Genomic DNA, 19,156 nt, shown 5'->3' on the forward strand with positions numbered 1-19,156 from the left:
GTAAATCTGGTTTAAGCTCAAATCAAAACCCGAGAGGGCTCTACCACTGAGAAATGAATTGTCTCTACATTCAAAATTGCTCAACAGCATTGGCGGGGCTCCAGAGATAAGCAGGCAGTGCTTGGACTCTGTATTCCCTATCCACAGTTCTGACTGGTAACAGAAATGTTTAATTTAAGTAAAAATCTATCTCCCTTTAAGGATCTAAAATGTAGAAGAAAAGCAAAAAATAAATTTTAGGATAATGTTTATTTATCCAAATAGGTCACACCATAGTCCCCATATGGCTTTCTGTTTCACAATCACCCCTTTACAAACAATGATGAATCTTTAACGAAAGTTAAATTTATAAACACTGTAAGACAGTTCAGGAAATATGTAGTTAAAAAAAATGAAGTCCACAAATTACAAATATTTTGCTAATATACAAACTGTCAATTTGGCAAATGCAAGCTACTTAACTGGTTTATTTAATGTGGGAATTTTTCTAAAAAATTCAGTTGGGGTGATATATTTATGCCCTTTGACAAAGATGACAGGTATAGTATTGTTATGACTAAAAAAGAAGTATATAATATTACTGCTTTGGCTCATTAAATTTCACAGAATATGTACGATTCTGCCATGTCCAATGAGTTAGGCAAATGTAATAGAAGGTGCAGTGGGCTGAAACACGTTTTCATCATACAAATCTTCTGGTAGTTCTTCTTCATCTCCATCAGGAAAATAAGTAGGGAATGGTAAATTTTTACTGAAATCCTTATATGCAGGCAGATGAGAATCTCTGATCTGGGGGGAGAAGGCAAAAATTTATTAATAAGTGCTACCAATTAAGCTACTTAATGGTAGGGTAATGGTGCTGGGGATTAGTTGCCTAGCATGTGCAAGACCTACATTCAGGTAGGGAGAAGGTCATCTATTTTACCTATTATTGGGGGAGGATGGAGGAGGTAGTATATTTACCTATTATTTATAACCAAAGATTATGTTTTCCTACATTATTTTTGGATACAAATGACAACTATTACATATGCACAGTAAAAAAAACTCAATCAATGCATTCTTTTAAATTCCAATAAATCTAGTTAATCCAATGACAGAGAACAATCTCACTCTAGTTAATCAGCTACCTCATAAGAATAAAATCACCTACTATCAATTTATATTTTATCATAACATAAATTAACTGTCCAATAGTTAAATCATATTTTAAGATTTCTACTCAAATATAAACTACATCCGGATTCACTTTTCAAATATAAAGAGCTGACATAAACTATAAACCTGATACCTAACAATTACCCATTTTATTATTTACTTACATTGTCTATTTTTATAAATTTATTTTCTACATTTTATAGAATATTTTTTTTGAGCTGAGATTTTAAAACATAAAATTTTTGTTAATCTAAGAATACATAACTAAAAATATCACCTTTTATTTAGAAAATTAGCTTATATTTAGTAAATGGCATTCTTACTGAGAAGTTAAAGAGAATAATATTTAGCAAAAACAATAAGGAACTGATATCTCTATGATAGATTTTAACTCTGTATGTTCTAAAAAATTCTAATTATGCCTATGATTTCATGATTTAGTACTGATATTGACATGATCTAGAATGTTTGGTTTTAGTTTTAGAAAAATTATTGGGTTCTTCAAAGCTTCTGACTCATTCCGTAGTCTTTATTGAGAAAGAAATTAAAAAAAAAAACATGTAATTATATACACAGAATAAAATAAGGCATATTCATTTTGGCAATTAAGAAATGAATAATTTAGTTGAAGTAACTACACAGCTGCTCTGAACAAATATAAAAAATTTGGTTTATTTTAATCTCTCTCATTAAAATTATTCCAAGAAATGATCAGTAAAATTGCCCAGAAGAAAATAAACTTGTTTATTATTTTCTAATTCACTAATTTTGGCTTGGCCCTTAAGTAGGAAAAAAATCCCAATAACACTTAACTGGGGGAATATTTTAGACAACAGAAACACTGATAATATATTCTAAGTATAAATGCTACAGTACTATAACTCACTGATTTGAAACATGATATCTCATGTACATATTTCTGTCTTGGTGATTCTAAAATTGAAAGCCAAGTCTCCAGTCCATCTTTAATAAGGGTATAAGACTGAATGGTATGTATTTTTCTGTAATTTTACCCTGGCTTTATTGTTTCCCTGCCTTTGCCAAGAGTCTTTCAACTATTCATCCCCTTCATTTTACATTTCTGTCTTCTGGCAACCTAGTTCACATCCTTTAAAACCAAGCAAATATGGAAATAAACTTCAATTCTGTATTAGGACATAAGAACAAACATAAACAAGTAGTATTTAATAACATATAGCACATCATGTGTAAATAATACTTCTTTAGGTTCTCTTTTTTTAAATTTTTTTTATTAGTTGCACATGACAATACAATGATCTTGACATATCATACAATTGAATTAAATGGGGTATAATTTCTCATTTTTCTGAGAAATTTTAGGTTCTTTTTTTAAATTTTATTTCGTTTTTTTAGTTGTAGATGGACACAATTCCTCCCTCCCTTCCTTCCTTCCGCTGAGGATCGAACTCAATGCCTTACACGTGCTAGGCAAGTGCTCTACCACTGAGCCACAGCCTCAGCCCTCTTTAGGTTCTCTTAATAGATTCATTGAATCAAAACAGCAATAAAGAAAGCACTCATGCTAACTAAACAGGTTGGTCATTCTTTAGACTACCTTTACTAACTTTAGAATCTCAAAAGCCAAAGTTATTGGCAGCCCAGAACTTCGAGGCAGCAAACTTCCTGAGAAGTGAGGCAATGTTAATAAATTTGTCTGCCCCCAGCCAATGGCTCAATCCCCATTACTAAGGTGGGGGGGGGCCACATTCACCTGCTTTCACTAGAATAGAAATAATGGAGTGAAAAGACTCAGGAAGCAGTTGATATTTAAAAAGCATACACAAAAGATATTCCCCTAAACCCACATATTAACCTTTGGGACAGACAATAGACAATTATTTAGGCAACATGTCTCAAAAGTTTTTTCTTTTTTTATTGAAAGAGGGTTGTTGTTAATATATTTGCAAGTGTTAACTGTAGACATTTCTCAAAATATATTTATTTATTTTTTGATTTTATAAGAAAATTTATGATACAAATGAAAAGTAGTAATTCAAATCTTAAAAAAGGCAGAAAATAAACTAGCTATGCATTTATAAATATAAAACATGAACCCCACTATTATGTAAAACTATAATGCACTAAAAATACAAATATATATTAAAAAGTATAAAAAGATGGAAACAATTTTACAATGACAAGGAATTGAGATCAATTTTATATAAAAACACGAAGTATTAAGAGTTAGGCTGGGGATGTAGCTAAGTGTCAAAATATATTCAGACTCCTCTTTCTAGCCTTCAGTGTGCCTACCGAATACTTTTCATAAGAGCAAACCATCATCGGTTAACAAAGTGGATAGAGTTTTTGGAAGCAATCATTTATTGAAGTGGATGGTAAATATGACTACTTAGTATTGCTGGTTATAAACCATTTGTAACAAAGAGACCAGAATAGCATTGTATGTAGTATAGTTTTCCCAGACAGTTGACCTATTCCTCCTGCTGGGGTCAAAGGGGTTATGCGGCCTATGAAGTCCCAGCAGTGGTAAGGGTCAGCTAGAAAGCCAGTGGAGAACTGGTGTGCACTCGGGCAGAAAAGGAATACGTGAGAATATTCAAAGATTAATGTGCTATCCAGTATAATCTTATTGCGGAAAGTAATCATTTTTTTCTTCCTATATTAAGCTTTGGTTTTCATATCCTGTAACAAATCTGGAATGTAGAGCTAGGGATACACTGAATTATGAAGCTTAAAATGTTATATATGACTGGATTATTAGGGACTGAAAGCTTACTTTGAAACAAGAAAACTCAGGGAAAAAATAAAAATCTGTAAAAATTCATCAATAAATTTTTTTCTTTAAAGTAAATGAGAATAATCTAAGCAAGATGTATTTCAGAAAGGGATTTTTAAAAAGCAAAACTTAATTACTGTAAGATTTAAAAAATACATATTTTATGCTAGTAATGGAACCCACTTTAGAAATGAGAAAATATATAACGAAACACCCAATTTAAGAAAACTGAGGTTTAGCTGGTCATGGTGGCACATGCCTAATAACCCAAGATACAGTAGAAGTAGGAGGATCCCAAGTTCAAATCCAGTCTGGACAACTTAGTGAACACCTGACTCAAAATTTAAAAAATAAATAAATAAAATAAAAAGGGCTGCGGATACAGAAGTTCAATTCCCAGTATCACAAAAATACAAAACAAAAAAATGCCAACACACTAACCCTGAGGTTTTTTTCTTTCCACGGCTATTAGAAAATAAACGAAGAGTGTACTTCTAGAAATAACTGACATCACTTCTACTACAAATTTATTTTCAGAACAGAATACTTAAAACTCAGAAGTGACAGAATTTGGATTATGTTGGCCTAAATCCCAGATGGAATAATAATTTTGTATTTTATTTGATGGGAATAAGTTGTTGAGAGTTAAATAGTTTTTTCTTCAAATTTATCTGTACAACATGTCTGGTTTTTTCCTTTACTTTTTGAATTTTTCTAAAATAAAAATACATATTTTAGGAAAACACTTAATGATGTAATCAGCAGTGCTAGCACTAATTACTAAACTGTTATTTACTAAAGTGTTCACCTCTATCCACCTTTCTGGATGAACTCTGTAATTCCCAATTCACACATTTCTAGTTTCTCTGTCAAAATAACTCTCAGAAAAATAAAACTATTGTTTTTTTTTGGGGGGAAGAACAGAAATACATTGATATTTTGGCAATAGTTTAATCTAATATCTTCCTTTTTAAAAAAAAATTTAAATTTGTTTTAATTAGTTATACATGAGAAAACATTTGGACTTTTTCTGGAACTGGCTTATTTTGCTTAGCAGGATATTCTCCAACTCTATCCATTTACTGGCAAATGTCATAATTTAATTCTTCTTTATAGCTGAGTAATATTCCATTGTATATATACCACATCTTCTTTATTCATTCATCCATTGAAGGACATCGAGGTTGGTTCCATAATTTAGCTATTGTGAATTGAGCTGCTATAAACATTGAGGTGGCTGCATTACTGTACTATGCTGATTTTAAGTCCTTTGGGTATTAATCAAGAAGTGGGATAGCTGGGTCAAATGGTGGTTCCCTTCCAAGTTTTCTGAGGAATCTCCATACTGCTTTCCAAAGTGGTAGCACCAATTTGTAATCCCTCCAGTAATGTATGAGTGTACCTTTTTCCCCCACATCCTTGCCAACATTTATTGTTGCCTGTATTCTTGATGTTGCCATTCTGACAGAAGATGAAATCTTAGTTTGGATTTGCATTTCTCTAATTGCTAGAGATGTTGAATAGTTTTTCATATATTTGTTGACCGACTATATTTCTTCTTCTGAGAAGTGTCTGTTCAGTTCCTTAGCCCATTTATTGATTGGGTTATTTGTTTTTTTGGTGTTAAGTTTTTTGAATTCTTTATTCTAGAGATTAATGCTTTATTGGAGGTGCATGTGGTAAAAATATCTCCCAGGCTGTAGGCTCTCTCCTCATGTTATTGATTGTTTCCTTTGCTGAGAAGCTTTTTAATTTGAATCCATTCCATTTATTGATTCTTGATTTTACTTACGCTTTAGAAGTCTTGTTAAGGAGGTCGGATCCTAGGCCAACATGGTGAAAATTTGGGCCTAATTTTTTATTCTATTTGGCACAGGGTCTCTGCTCTGGTGCCTAAGTCTTTGATCCACTTTGAGTTGATTTTTGTGCAGGGTGAGAGAGAGAGGTTTAATTTCATTTTGCTACATATGGATTTCCAGTTTTGCCAGCACCATTTGTTGAAGAGGCTATCTTTTCTTCAGTGATTGTTTTTGGCACCTTTTTCTAGTATGACTTAACTGTATTTATGTGGGTTTATCTCTATGTCCTCTATTCTATAATACTGGTTTACTAGTCTATTTTGGTGCCAATACCATGCCAGTTTTGTTACTGTAGCTCTGCAGTATAGTTTAAGGTCTGGCATTGTGATGCTTCCTGCTTCACTTTTCTTGCTAAGTATTGCTTTAGCTATTCTGGATCTCTTATTTTTCCAGATAAATTTTATGATTACCTTTTCTATTTCTATGATGAAAGTCATTGGGATTTTAATAGGAATTGCATTAAATCTCTATAACGATTTTGGTAGTATGGCCATTTTGACAATATTAATTTTGCTTATCCAGGAGAATGGGAGATCTTTCCATCTTCTGAGGTTTTCTTCAATTTCTTTCTTTAGTGTTTTGTAGTTTTCATTGTAGAGGTCTTTCACCTCTTTTGTTAGATTGATTCTCAGGTATTTTTTTTTTTTTTTTTTTTTTTGAGGCAGTCATGAATGGGGTAGTTTTCCTAATTTCTTTTTGTGGATTCATTGCTGATGTACAGGAATGCATTTGATTTATGGGTATTGATTTTATATACTGCTACTTTGCTGAATTCATTTATTAGTTCTAGAAGTTTTCTGGTGGAATTTTTTGGATCTTCCAAATATAGACTCATGTCATTGGCAATAGTGGTAGTTTGAGTTCTTCTTTACCTATTTGTATCCCTTTAATTTCTTTCTTTTGTCTAATTGCTCTGGCTAGAGTTTCCAGGATGATGTTGAATAGAAGTGGTGAAAGAGGACATCCTTGTCTTATTCCAGTCTTTAGAGAAAATGCTTTCAATTTTTCTCCATTTAGAATGATGCTGGCCTTGGGGTTAGCATATATAGCTTTTACAATGTTGAGGTATGTTCCTACTATTCCTAGTTTTGAACCAACCCTGCATCCCTGGTATGAACCCCACTTAATTGTGGTGCACTATCTTTTTAATATGTTTAATATGTTTAATACCTAATATTTTCTTTATAGTCCTAAAGATCCTTTTACATACTGGCTCTACTCTTTCATAGGTTCTTGTTTTTATAGGCATAGGACTTAAGATTACTCTGTAATGCTCCCCCCCACCCCCAGGTGCTTTTAAGAAGCAGAAGAAAACATTTGGAAAAACACCCATCTACTTGGGTCAAAGGAGAATTTATGGCACATCTATGAACAAGACAAAATAAAGACAGTTATACATACCTTTACTAAACAATTTGTATGTCCAGGTACAGAGCCATTTACATAGATTATATTGTGCTTTGTGTTTATTCTCCACACCTAAAACATAAAATGAAACCAACCTTTAAGAGTTAATATTTGAGAATATGCTTATATTAAAATAAAGAGTATGTTATAAAAGGTGAGAAGGTAACCTATGAAATTATTAGCACTTCAAATGTTGAAAAAGAACTGAAAAACTTCAAATCCTATTTGATGATTTATAATATAACACCATAACAGATATGTCTTACAGAAGAAATAGAAAATTCTCATTTAAAATAGAAATATGGCTGGATGTGGTGATGCACGCCTATAATCCCATGAACTCAGGAGGTTGAAGCAGGAGGATCACAAGTTCAAAGCCAGCCTCAGCAATTTAGAAAGGTCCTAAGCAACTTAGTGAGACCCTGTCTCAAAATAAAAAACAAAAAGCTGGGTATGTAGTGTAGTGGTAATGCACCATTGGTTAAATCTTCAGTACCAAACCAAACCAAACAAAACAAAACACAAGAAATCCGAATGATGAAGACTACTCAAATATCTCAATGCACTCTGTTGGAACCATTAAGAACAGCCAAATGAAAATTCAATTTTTCTTCTTAGTTAATACTGGCTTGTTGCAACCAGGAACTAGGAGTTCACAATTCACTAGATCTAATTTCTAATATAAGTGGGATGATCAGCAGCCTTCAAAAAGATATTCATAATGACTATGGCATTCACTGGTAAATGGATGGGTCTGAAGACTCTTGTGGTAAGCCAGTCCCCAAAAGTCAAAAGTTGAATGTTTTCTCTGATATCTAAAAGCTAATCCAAAATAAGGGGGGAGGGATTAAAAAAAAATAAAAGTAAGATCAGTGGAGTAGACAGAGGGGAATAAAAGGAAAGGAGGAATAGGATAGGAAAAGACAGTGGAATGACTCTGACCTAACTTTCCTATGTACACGTATGAATATACCACAGTGAATTTCACCATCTTGTACATCCACAAAACACTAATGAAACAAAACAAAACAAAACAAAAACTCAACTGTAATTCAATAGTAGAGAGATCGGAGAGGGAAGGGAACAGGAGGCGAGAGGAAGGCAGGCAAAGGGAAAATACTGGGGACTGAATTAGAACAAATTATATTCCATGCTTTTATAATTAAGTCATAGTATATTCTTTTGTCACATATAACTAAAAAGAACCCAAAACAAAACAAAAAACCAAAACAATCTTCACACAGAGAAAACAAATTACACAAATGGAAAAGAATGGTCAAGAAATGATACTGAGAAAATAAAATATTTTGAGAATAAAAATTTTACCCATAGATGATACTTAACAATAGCTCAGTATATTTTTTAAATACTATAGAAAATGAAATCTCTCTCTCTCACACACACACACACACACACACACACGGAGTGACAAATTGATGGGCTTTGGTAAGTTAAAAAAAGGGTAAAAAAGTCTTAGATTTATCTGATGGTTAATTCAACTTTTGACTACTATGAGAACTAGAAAAGCATCACTTTTGGGTGAATCTGTGAGGACATTTCCTGAAAGTGCATGGACTGAGTATGGAAGATTCCTTGCCCAATGTAGGTGAGCACTGTCCAAATGGCTGCATGCCTACCCTACTCCCCTTCAAAACAAAAAAAGTCAAAGAAAAATATTTCTTCTCTCCCGCAGCCAGGACATTGCCTTACATATTAATTAGAATTCTAGGCTCTCTGGACCTTGGACTCTAGTACTTATATCAGCAGCACCACCATCCCTTCACATCTCCCTGCCCAATTCTCAGGTTTTCTGTCTTGACTGAGAATTCCATCACTGGGTTCCCTGGTTTGGAGGCTTTTGGACTAAGCCAGGATACAGGGATCCCAGAAGTTCCACCTTGCAGCTAACCTGTTGTAGGACTTTTCAGACTCAATAATCATGTGAGCCAATTCCCCTCAAATATCCTTTTATGAATGTATCACATCATTTATCTAACTATCAGTCTATCTAACCATTCATTCATCCATCTCTCTCAGGAGAATCCTAATACAATTTAGTTATATAAAATTTGAAAACAAATCACATATAAGATGTATGTAGAACAGAGACTGGAAGAACATGTATTGGTTAGTAATTATTTTTGGGTGCTGTTTCTATGGGTGTTTATTTTCTTTGTACTTTCCATGTTTTGAAATATATATGCATACATATATAAACAGTAGTTGTTTTAATATAAAAAATGAAACGACACAGCACTCATTATAGTACAACTCATTTTCATTTAGCAATTACATACATTTTTCAAGTTAGTTGAGAACATAACTTCCCCTCTTTAAAATACACACATACACATAAGTACATATAAATGTATCTTTTTGCAATCCTTTTGCAGTGTTATTTTTTTTTTTTTCACTCAATTTTGATTAGTCTCCTCTCTCCTTACTCAAAACCATCTGTCCACCCACACTTCTGACATATAACCTCAGACAATCTGGAATACAACCTCTCCACTTTTCTCTGCGACTATATAACAGCATAGCAATATGTACATATCGGAAGCTTCTGCTCATTTCTTTATAAAAATAGAGTATTAAACCTAATGTTCTGATTCTTACCTTTTTTTCATATAATATCTTGTGAAATCTTCCAGGTCAAATAGCAGGTCACTGATTTTTTTCCTTCTTAATGACTGTACAGTCTATGGCTTGGATGTTAAATTAAATAAATACTACCAGTATTACTACCATGACTACCCACAATACAACTCAACTCATGCATCTTCTACCTCTTAATTATCATAAAGCCTATTAGAACAGCAGTACATAAATACACATTAAATACATACTTTGATGCCTTTGCATTTACCTAATTTATTTTTAAAAGAACCATTTTACAAACTTACTTTCAGTCCAAATGATGTCCTATCTATGTTTCCCATTTGTCCAGGCATTTTAGTTCCAGGCCAGACTCTGGCAACATCCTAAATGAGAGAACCAAAGTTTTCAAAACTCTTTACTTCAAACAGTATTGGTCAAATCGTAACATCAACTAAGACTAGGAATTTTAAGGTTTTTTTTTCCCCCTATTCTGCTAAGCCTAATAAAGAATTGAGATTGAAATGTACTTACTACTAGAGGATTTCCATTCCAAATTTGATTAGACTAACAAAATAAATAGGGACTTAGAAACAGAATTAGGATACAAACTCAGTAATGAGAATAGTAACTGACCTAATACCGGTTAAGAGGTAAAGGTAAAGGTAAAGGTAAAGGTGAAGGAAGGAAGGAAAGAAAGAAGGAAGGAAGAAAGAAAGAAAGAATACACACATATCAAATCACCACCTGAAGAAAAAGTCTGCCTAGCCTGTTTTCAGGTAATCTTCTGTATTAACTGACTTAATCCACGCTACTGCTGCTGGAATGGTGCTACTCCTCCTTGCTTTTGATGTCACTTTCCTTACCCAAATGCTTCAAGGTCAGAATTAGTTACTGGAATAGCTTGTCTTAGTTGTCTTTGATTCAAATAAATTAAACAACTTCACGCAGTCTCTGATAATGGCTAATAATTATACATCTAAGGAAACAAATCTGAATTACAGCTAAAATGGAAGGTTTCTCATGACATGAATTCTTAGACTAAACACTCTTCTATCAGCTACTCACAGGAACAGGTGAAACTCCCAGTAGAAGTGACTCATCATAGTTTCAGAGTTGGTTACTATGTAACCAACATAACTCCAAAGACAATTCTGAGTATAATAGATCAAGTATTCTACATATATATGGTTTGATAAGCACTGTATTTAACATTACTAAAAAAGGACTAATTCAGCCTCCTTAGTTAAATTTATACTCTCATTTAAAGTATAACCTCATTCTTAGGATTACAAAGTCATTTATTAGCTAATCCTTAAGGAAAGTATATAAACAGTACAAGTATTTCAAGATAAATATCTCATTCCAGTCATAAGAGTAGGTTCCTCTATATGCCTAATTTTTTAAAGAGCTTTGTTAAGATATAATTCACATACCACACATTTCACCCCTTTAAACAATTTGATGTTTTTAGAGAGTTGTATATTACCACAATCAATTTTAGAATATTTTCATCAAGCCAAAACAAAAACCCATACTCATTTGTGGCCATTCCCAGCAATCCCCACAGCTTTTTTGCAATCACTGACCTAATTTTGTCTTCATAGATTTGCCAAGGTCGGACAGTTCATATAAGTGGAATCATAAATGATGTAGTCTTTTTCAACTTGACATAATGTTTTCAAGGTTCATTCATGCTGTACTATGTATTAATGCTTCACTTCATTCCACTGCTAAATAATATTCTATTGTAGAGATAAATATCTAAACTGTTTTGACTGGGGGTATTATTATGAATATTAATATTCTAAATATTCATATATGAATTTAGTGTGTATGTTTTGAGTACAAACTTAGGAGTAGAATTTCTGGGTCATCACAAAGCCAGCATCCCAATGAATACTCAAAGATATGCTACAGACAGAGGAACACAAAAATGAACTCCAAAGCTCCCAAAGAGATGAAGATCACTAGAAGAACAACTATCAAAATGAATCAAATTAATTAATTAGCAAACAAACCAAAATGTCAAGAAACAATACACATGTATCCATAACAACTGTGAATGTAAATGGTCTCAATTTCCCCCATTAAAAGACAGAGCCCGTGCAGTGGTGCATGCCTGGAATCCTAGCGGTTTGGGAGGCAGAGAAAGGAGGATTGTGGATTCAAAGCCAGCCTCAGTCACACTAAGCAACTAATCAACTCAGTGTAAATCTGCCTCTAAATAAAATACAAAATAGGGCTGGGGATGTGGCTCAGTGGTTGAATCCATATATATATATATATATATATATATATATATATATAGAGAGAGAGAGAGAGAGAGAGAGAGATATTAGCAAAATGTATTAAAAAGCAAGATCTAATTATATGCTCTTTGCAAGAGGCTTGACTTATAGGCAAAAACACCCACAAGGTAAAAGTAAAAGGATACAAAAAATATTCCATGCAAATGGAGTATGAAAACAAGCACCCTGTACCTGGCAAATTTTACAATAAAAAACAATCAAAAGTGCTGATTATGTCTATAATCCCAGTGACTTGGAAAGCTATGGCAGGAGGATTTTAAGTTTGAGCTTAGCCTCAGCAACTTAGCAAGACCCTGTCTCAAAATAAAAACTAAAAAGGATGTGGCTTAATGGTTAAATGCCCGTTTTTTTCCCTCTAAATATTTTTAGTTGTAGATGAATACAATATCTTTATTTTTTACTTATGTGGTGCTGAGACTCAAACCCAGTGTCTCACACATGCTAGGCAAGTGCTCTACCATGGAGCCACAACCCCCCACCTCCACCCCCCAAAAATTAATCAGAAGAGACAAAGGAATGATGCAACAAGAAGATATAATGATAGTAAATATATATGCCTGAAATGTCAGTGTACCTAACATATAAAATAAAGTACTTCTTGATGTTAAATCCCAGATAGATCCCAATACAATGATTTCAGGGTGATTTCAACACATCCTTATCATCAATAGAGAGGTCATCCAAACATAAAATCAATGGAACTAACAGGCATCTACAGAACATTTTGCCCTAAAACAACAGAATTTACTTTCTTCTCAGTATCTCATGGAATAGATACACGTTTTCTTCTGCTAGAAAAATCAACACTCCAGGTACTGACTTCTTTAAAAGCCCTAGAGCTCAAGAAATGAAACCAAGGATAAATAAATGAATGCCATCATATCAAAATCTTCTGCGCAGCAAAGGAAACAAGAACATGAAGAGAGTCTACAGAATGGAAGAAAATCTTTGCCAGCTATTTCTCTGACAGTGGATTAACATTTAACATATAAAGAACTCAAAAAAACTTAACACCCAAAACCCAAAAAACCCAGTCAATAAATGGGCAAAAGAACAGATCTTTTTTTTTTTTTTAAAGAAACACAAATGGCCAAGAAATATATATATATATATATATATATATATATATATATATATATATATATGTAGTTTGATATCTCTAGCAGTCCAGTAAATGCAAATCAACACTACTCTGATATTTCATCTCATTCCAGTCAATGATAGAATATAAATAATAATAAATCCTGGTAAGAATGTTGGGGAAAAGGTAGATTCATACATTGCTAGTGGGATTGCAAATTAGTTCAACTACTCTGGAAAACAATGTGGAGATCTCCCAAAAAACAAGAAATGGAATACCATATGAATCAGCTATCCCACTCCTTGGTTTTTATCCAAAAGAACTAAAATCAGAATACTATAAGATACAGCAGAACTCTTCACCATAACCAAATTATGGAATCAGCCCAGATCCCCATCATAGGTGAATGGATTAAGAAAATGTGGTATATATGAGTCTTTACTCAGCCATAAAGAACAACAAAATTATGGTATTTGCCATGGATGGAACAAGAACATCATGCTAAATGAAATAAGTCAGACTCACAAAATCAAGGCTCAAATGTTTTCTCTCTTAAGTGGGAGCCAGACAAAATAAGGGGAAAAGGGGAGGGGATTGGATATCATTAAGGGATTTTCAGTGGAGTAGCAGAAGGATATCTACAGGGAGGGAAGAGGGATGGGAAAGGAGAGGAAATGGGAAATGAAATGAACAAAATTATGTTATATGCATAAATAAATATACCATAATGAATTCAACCTTTATGTATATATAGAAAGGATCAATCACAAATAAATAAATGAGCCAGGCATGGTGGTGCACACCCATAATACCAGTGACTAGGGAGGCTAAACCAGAAGGATTCCAAGTTCAAGGCCAGCCTCAGCAGTTCAGTGAGGCAGTAAACAATTTAGTGAAATCTTGTCTCACAATTAAAAAAAAAAACACAAAAAGGACTGGGAATGTGGCCAAGTGGTTAAACACCCCTGGGTTCACTTGCTGTTACCAATAAATAAACAAACACAAACAAATGAGTGAAAGGAAAATGAGCAGAGGAAGGGGAACAGGGGAAAGAAAGGGGCAGGGGAAAGGGTGGGGAATCAGGACCAAAATGGAGTAAATTAAACTCCAGGCATGTATGATTTTGTCAAAATGAACCCAACCACTGTGAACAACTAATGCTTCAATTAAAAAAAAATAATTACTAGGTCATACAATAACTCTATGTTTAACGTTTAGTGGTGGTATCATCTTATATTCCTGCATTCAACATATGAGAGTTGCAATTTCTCTACATCCCATGCTAACATATGTTATTATAGGTCTTTTAAGTTATAGTCATCCTAGGGCATAAAAGTTGTTATCTCATTGTGGTTTTGATTTACATTTTCCTAATGATTAAAGACATTGAGCATCTTTTTACATGCTTACTGGCCAATTATGTATCTTCTTTGACAAACTGTCTATTCAGGTCCTTTGCCCACTTTTAATTGGGTTACCTCTGGACTACTGGTTGTAAAAGTTCCTTATATATTTGGATATAAGTCTTATCAGATACATGATTTACAAATATTTTCTTCCATTCTGTGAGTTGTCTTTTCATATCTTGATGCATTTGTAGTTTTAAATTTTGGTGATGAAATGTAATACATTTTCTTTTGCTCCTTGTTATTATGGTATTGTATCTAAGGCTTTTGCCTCTTAGGGCATGAATATTTACTCCTGTTTTTTCAAAAATGTTTTATAGTTTTAGCTCTTAAATTTGTCTTTGATCTACCTAATTTTTATAATGTATAATTTCATGATTTAAGTTTAAAAAGAGCAGCAACATAAATTCTTATACTCTTTAAGAATTCTGATACTCTTTACCCTAATTTACCTTTTGTTTATGCTGTCCCACTTGCTTTACACTATCTACTCTCTCTACATCTTTCCCTAGGTCATTTGAAATTAGGTGGCAAACATTATGCTTGTTTATTTATAAGTATTTCCTAAGAACAAGGATATTCTCTTATGTAACCACAGTACAATTATAAAACTCAGAAAATTAAACACTATTATCATATCTATTATAATTTTGCCGTCTGTTCCAATAATATTCTTTCTCTCTCTCTTTGTCTTTCAGGTCTCTGAGACAGTGTTTCACTATGTTGCCTAGATTTGGCTTTGAACTCATTAATTCTTGTGGCCTCAGCCTCCTGAGAGCTGGAATTATAGGCATGTTCCGCTGTGCCTGGCTCAATAATATTGTTTATAAGCTATTGTTTTCCGAGTTCAAGATCCACTTTGCAGTTACAAATTGCACTTAGTTGTCCTATCTCTAGCCTCCTTAAATCTGGAACAGCTCCTCAGTCTTTCCTTGTCTTTCATGACCCTGAACATTGTTGAAGGCTACAAACCAATTATATTTTGTAGAGTATTGCTCACTTTGGGTTTGTCTGATGTTTTCCAATGATCAGATTCAGGCAGATGCATTTTGGTAGGAATCAAATGATGGTGTGTTCATTTCTGGGAACCTTATCAGGAGGTACATTATGCTGGTTTATCTAACTACTGGTGATGTATAACTGATTACCTAGATAAAAATGTGTTATGTAGGTTAATCCCTTCCAAGGTTATTAGTTTTCAGACTATGTATATATCTAGTACCCATCAATTTGTTTACCATTTGTTTTAGCATCTATACATGTTGGGCTGAATCATTTATTTCTATAATGACTGCCAAACAGTGACACTCTAAATCTATCATTCCTTCTATGTTAAATGGCATTATACTGTAAGGAAGAGCATTCCCCCTTTAACCTATCATTTATTCACCTATTCATTCAGTTGATTATTATAGTGTGGACTCATGAACTCTAATTTTATTTGATGAATTCTTTTACTATAATTTTTAAATTTTAAGCCCAATCTGTTTCAGCCTGTTTAGGCTGGCTTCTATGTTCTTTCTGTGTGTCTGTCATTTTTTAAGCACTTCCTCGTTTTCTTGGATAAGATGTGTTGAGTTTGTTTTGTGTCTTCCAGTCCCATGTATTATTAAATAAGCCGATTATTTAAGGAATTCTTTTCAGTGGGGAACAGTCTTTAGAAATCAAGATCTGAGCCCTAGGTATGCTCATTGCAATGGAATATTTTTGCTTTCAGGTCTTTCTAGCAGTCAGAGCTAAGATATAAATAACATACTCACACTTACATCTATTTCTTTTTATTTACTCACAGAGTGAATAAATTACATAAAGATACCAATAATTAAAATTCAACACTATAGAGTTCATTATAATTTCCCCCATTTCATGGCTTAATGACCTCCCTTAATATACTGTTAAAAACCTGGCTCCCACATATCAATAATTTACTTAACTTCTCAATCATCCAATTCACAGAAAATTACTTCAGACCTGCTGATACCATAGCAAAAACCAAGCCTAACTAGAATTTAATATTTGTACAGAGTACAATTTAAAATTATATACTACAGGTATATACTAAACTACTGTGTTTAAAAGTTACTTGAGTTATTAGGGTTTTTTCCCCTCCCTCTTCAGTGTAGTTATTATTCATCTGAAACACTTAAGTTCATTTTGTAATTATATTCCATTATCTATTTCCCCTTTTATCATTGTTTTTATTTTGAAAATGTAAAACAACAATATGTTTTCAGAAGTAAAAAGTATAACTGAAAAGTCTACCCAATAAAGTGTCATTCCTGCACTCTTAGGCCCTTCCACACTATTTCTATCCATCCCTTGTAGGTAAGCAATACCTTAGTTTCTAGTTTATCTTCCTGGCCCTTCTTTTTGCAAAAATATAAACCCTAGAAGTAGGATTGCTTTGACAAGCATAAATGCCTATGTTGTTTTATTAAATATTGTCACATTTTCCTTCCTAAGGGCTGTACTATTTTGTATTCCCATCAGGGATGTATGAGAGTGTCTGTTTTCTTACATTTTTGCTAACATATTTTAACACCCTTCATTAGACAATATGACAAAAATTAAGCAGCTTGATAATACAATCTGCTAGGTGAGAACATAGTATCTCAGAGTAGCTTTAATCTGTATTCCTCTTATTTTGAAAGAAATAGAATACATTACCAACATTTAGTGGCTGACCTTGCATTACCCTAGGGCTCCAAAGAACAAAATCTCTTTAGGCACTTTATGTTACACTACTTGGAGAGTAAGATTAAATTTGCAACATAAAGGGTCTTTTCTCCATATCATATCTCTTATTATTTATTTCTTATTACTTCTTTTCTCTTTACCATGGTATTTTCCTTGACAATCTTTCCCAACTGTTTTCTTTAAGGCAAAATGAATGTGTGGAGGAAGCAGTGAGGCCAGCTAGAAAGATGTCTTATTTTTATAGATGGCTTCAATGTCTCATACAAAACACAGAGAAGGGAATGGGAAAGTAGGGAGGAAGGTACTAGGAATATGCAGAACAAAACTATAGCTCTGGAAAATGACTGAGTCTACGATCCACAAAAAGGTGACTCACAAAAAGGTAACTCCACCTGGAGTCAGATTAAAATTATGTAACTTGATCTAAAGCAAAGACTGAGCACGACAGGTACAAAACGCAACAGCATTAAAAACAGCATCACTCTATACTTACACCAGTTGAAATAGCTCCAGGTCGCCTATGGGTTTTCGTTTGACCATGAGTGGCAGGCTGGCCTTTAAATCCCCATCTTTTCATGACACCTTGAAAACCTTTACCAATACTGAACAAAACAAACATTAGAATTTACATAAGAATAGAGTGTAAAAATTCCCAATTGTATACTTTCTTGATAGTACCTTAAAGTTTGCACAAAGCTTCTTATCTAAATAACTAGAAAAGGCTATTCAAGCAAAACTGCAAATGAACATTCTCTGTCAAAGTTTTACCTCCTCCTCGAGTCTAATTCTATACAAAATGATTAATTCAAGATTATGAGATAGCAAGATAAGCACATCAACTTTTATCTGAACAAAATTTTTTACTACCATAATCTTGTGAAGATGATACAGTAAAAGTGATAAAGTTCTAGAAGTTTCAAAGTACTATATTACACACATGGTAAGCAGCCATTAAGATGAACCCTAAAGATTGCCCATCTCCTGGTACTCAGGCCCTCACTTAATTCTCTTCCCATGAGTCTGGGTGGGTCTAGGGACTCATTTCTAATGAACAAAATATGGCTACAGCAATGAGAAGTCACTTTTGAGATTTGGTTACAAAGAGACTATTCTTTTCATCTTGGTATTCTCTTGCTTGCTAAGATGAAGGAACCCAACTGCTATCATCTGAGACATGGGACTAGCATATAACTGAGGACCAGTCAATAACTGAGGTCCCAAGACTTGCCAACTACCATGTTAGTAAACTTGGAGGCAGATTCTCCCTGAGTCAAACCCTGAGATGACGGCTGCCCTGGCTAACTCCTTGATTGCAGCTTTGTGAAAGACCATGAACCAGACACCAAGGTAAGCTGTACCAGGCTTTCTGACCACAGAAACTATGAGGTAATGTTTATTATTTTAAGCTATTATGTTTTATAAAGGTTACATATTAGATAGCAATATATAATTATTATAATAAAGCACTAAATAAAACAATCAAAATGCTCTAAATGCTAAGGTTCTTGCTCTCAAGGTTAAACGGGAAACCAATGGAGAAATTCAGAGAACAAAATTTTTTTAAAAAAATTTTTTACAGTTGTAGATGGACATCTGGCTTTTATTTATTTAGGATCAAACCCAGTGCCTCACATGTGCTAAGCAAGCACTCTGCCACTGAGCTATAGCCCCAGCACCCAAAATTTCTTTTTAAAATAAAAACTCATTTTTAAATGAAATGATTTTATTTTCAAATTCTGTTGGCTAGAGAAACAGTATAAGATGCAGGTAGAGAGCAGGCAATACTTAGATTCAAGAATTATTAAAGTGTGTCTTTGAATGTCAAATGCATCAATACAAATGATACAATGCAAAAGCCAGGAGGAATTATAAGATTGTACCAG

The 19,156-nt window shown here is 33.5% G+C and overlaps 1 protein-coding gene across 2 annotated transcripts in view; it reads right to left on the reverse strand.

Moving 5' to 3' along the window:
* Positions 1–230: 230 nt before the first annotated feature.
* Positions 231–19,156, reverse strand: part of MRPL3 (mitochondrial ribosomal protein L3) — a 45,386-nt gene continuing 26,460 nt past the window's right edge. For both annotated transcript variants that reach the window (XM_081302092.1, XM_081302091.1), the window contains exons 7-10: positions 17,767–17,875; positions 10,086–10,163; positions 7,177–7,254; positions 231–789 (exon numbers count right to left, since the gene is read on the reverse strand). In XM_081302092.1, coding sequence (XP_081158218.1) covers positions 637–789; positions 7,177–7,254; positions 10,086–10,163; positions 17,767–17,875 — 418 coding nt within the window. In that variant the 3' untranslated portion in view covers positions 231–636. The remainder of the gene's footprint in view (positions 790–7,176; positions 7,255–10,085; positions 10,164–17,766; positions 17,876–19,156) is intronic.

Source organism: Spermophilus citellus (assembly GCF_964194105.1).
Source record: "Spermophilus citellus genome assembly, chromosome: 7".
NCBI lineage: Eukaryota > Metazoa > Chordata > Mammalia > Rodentia > Sciuridae > Spermophilus > Spermophilus citellus.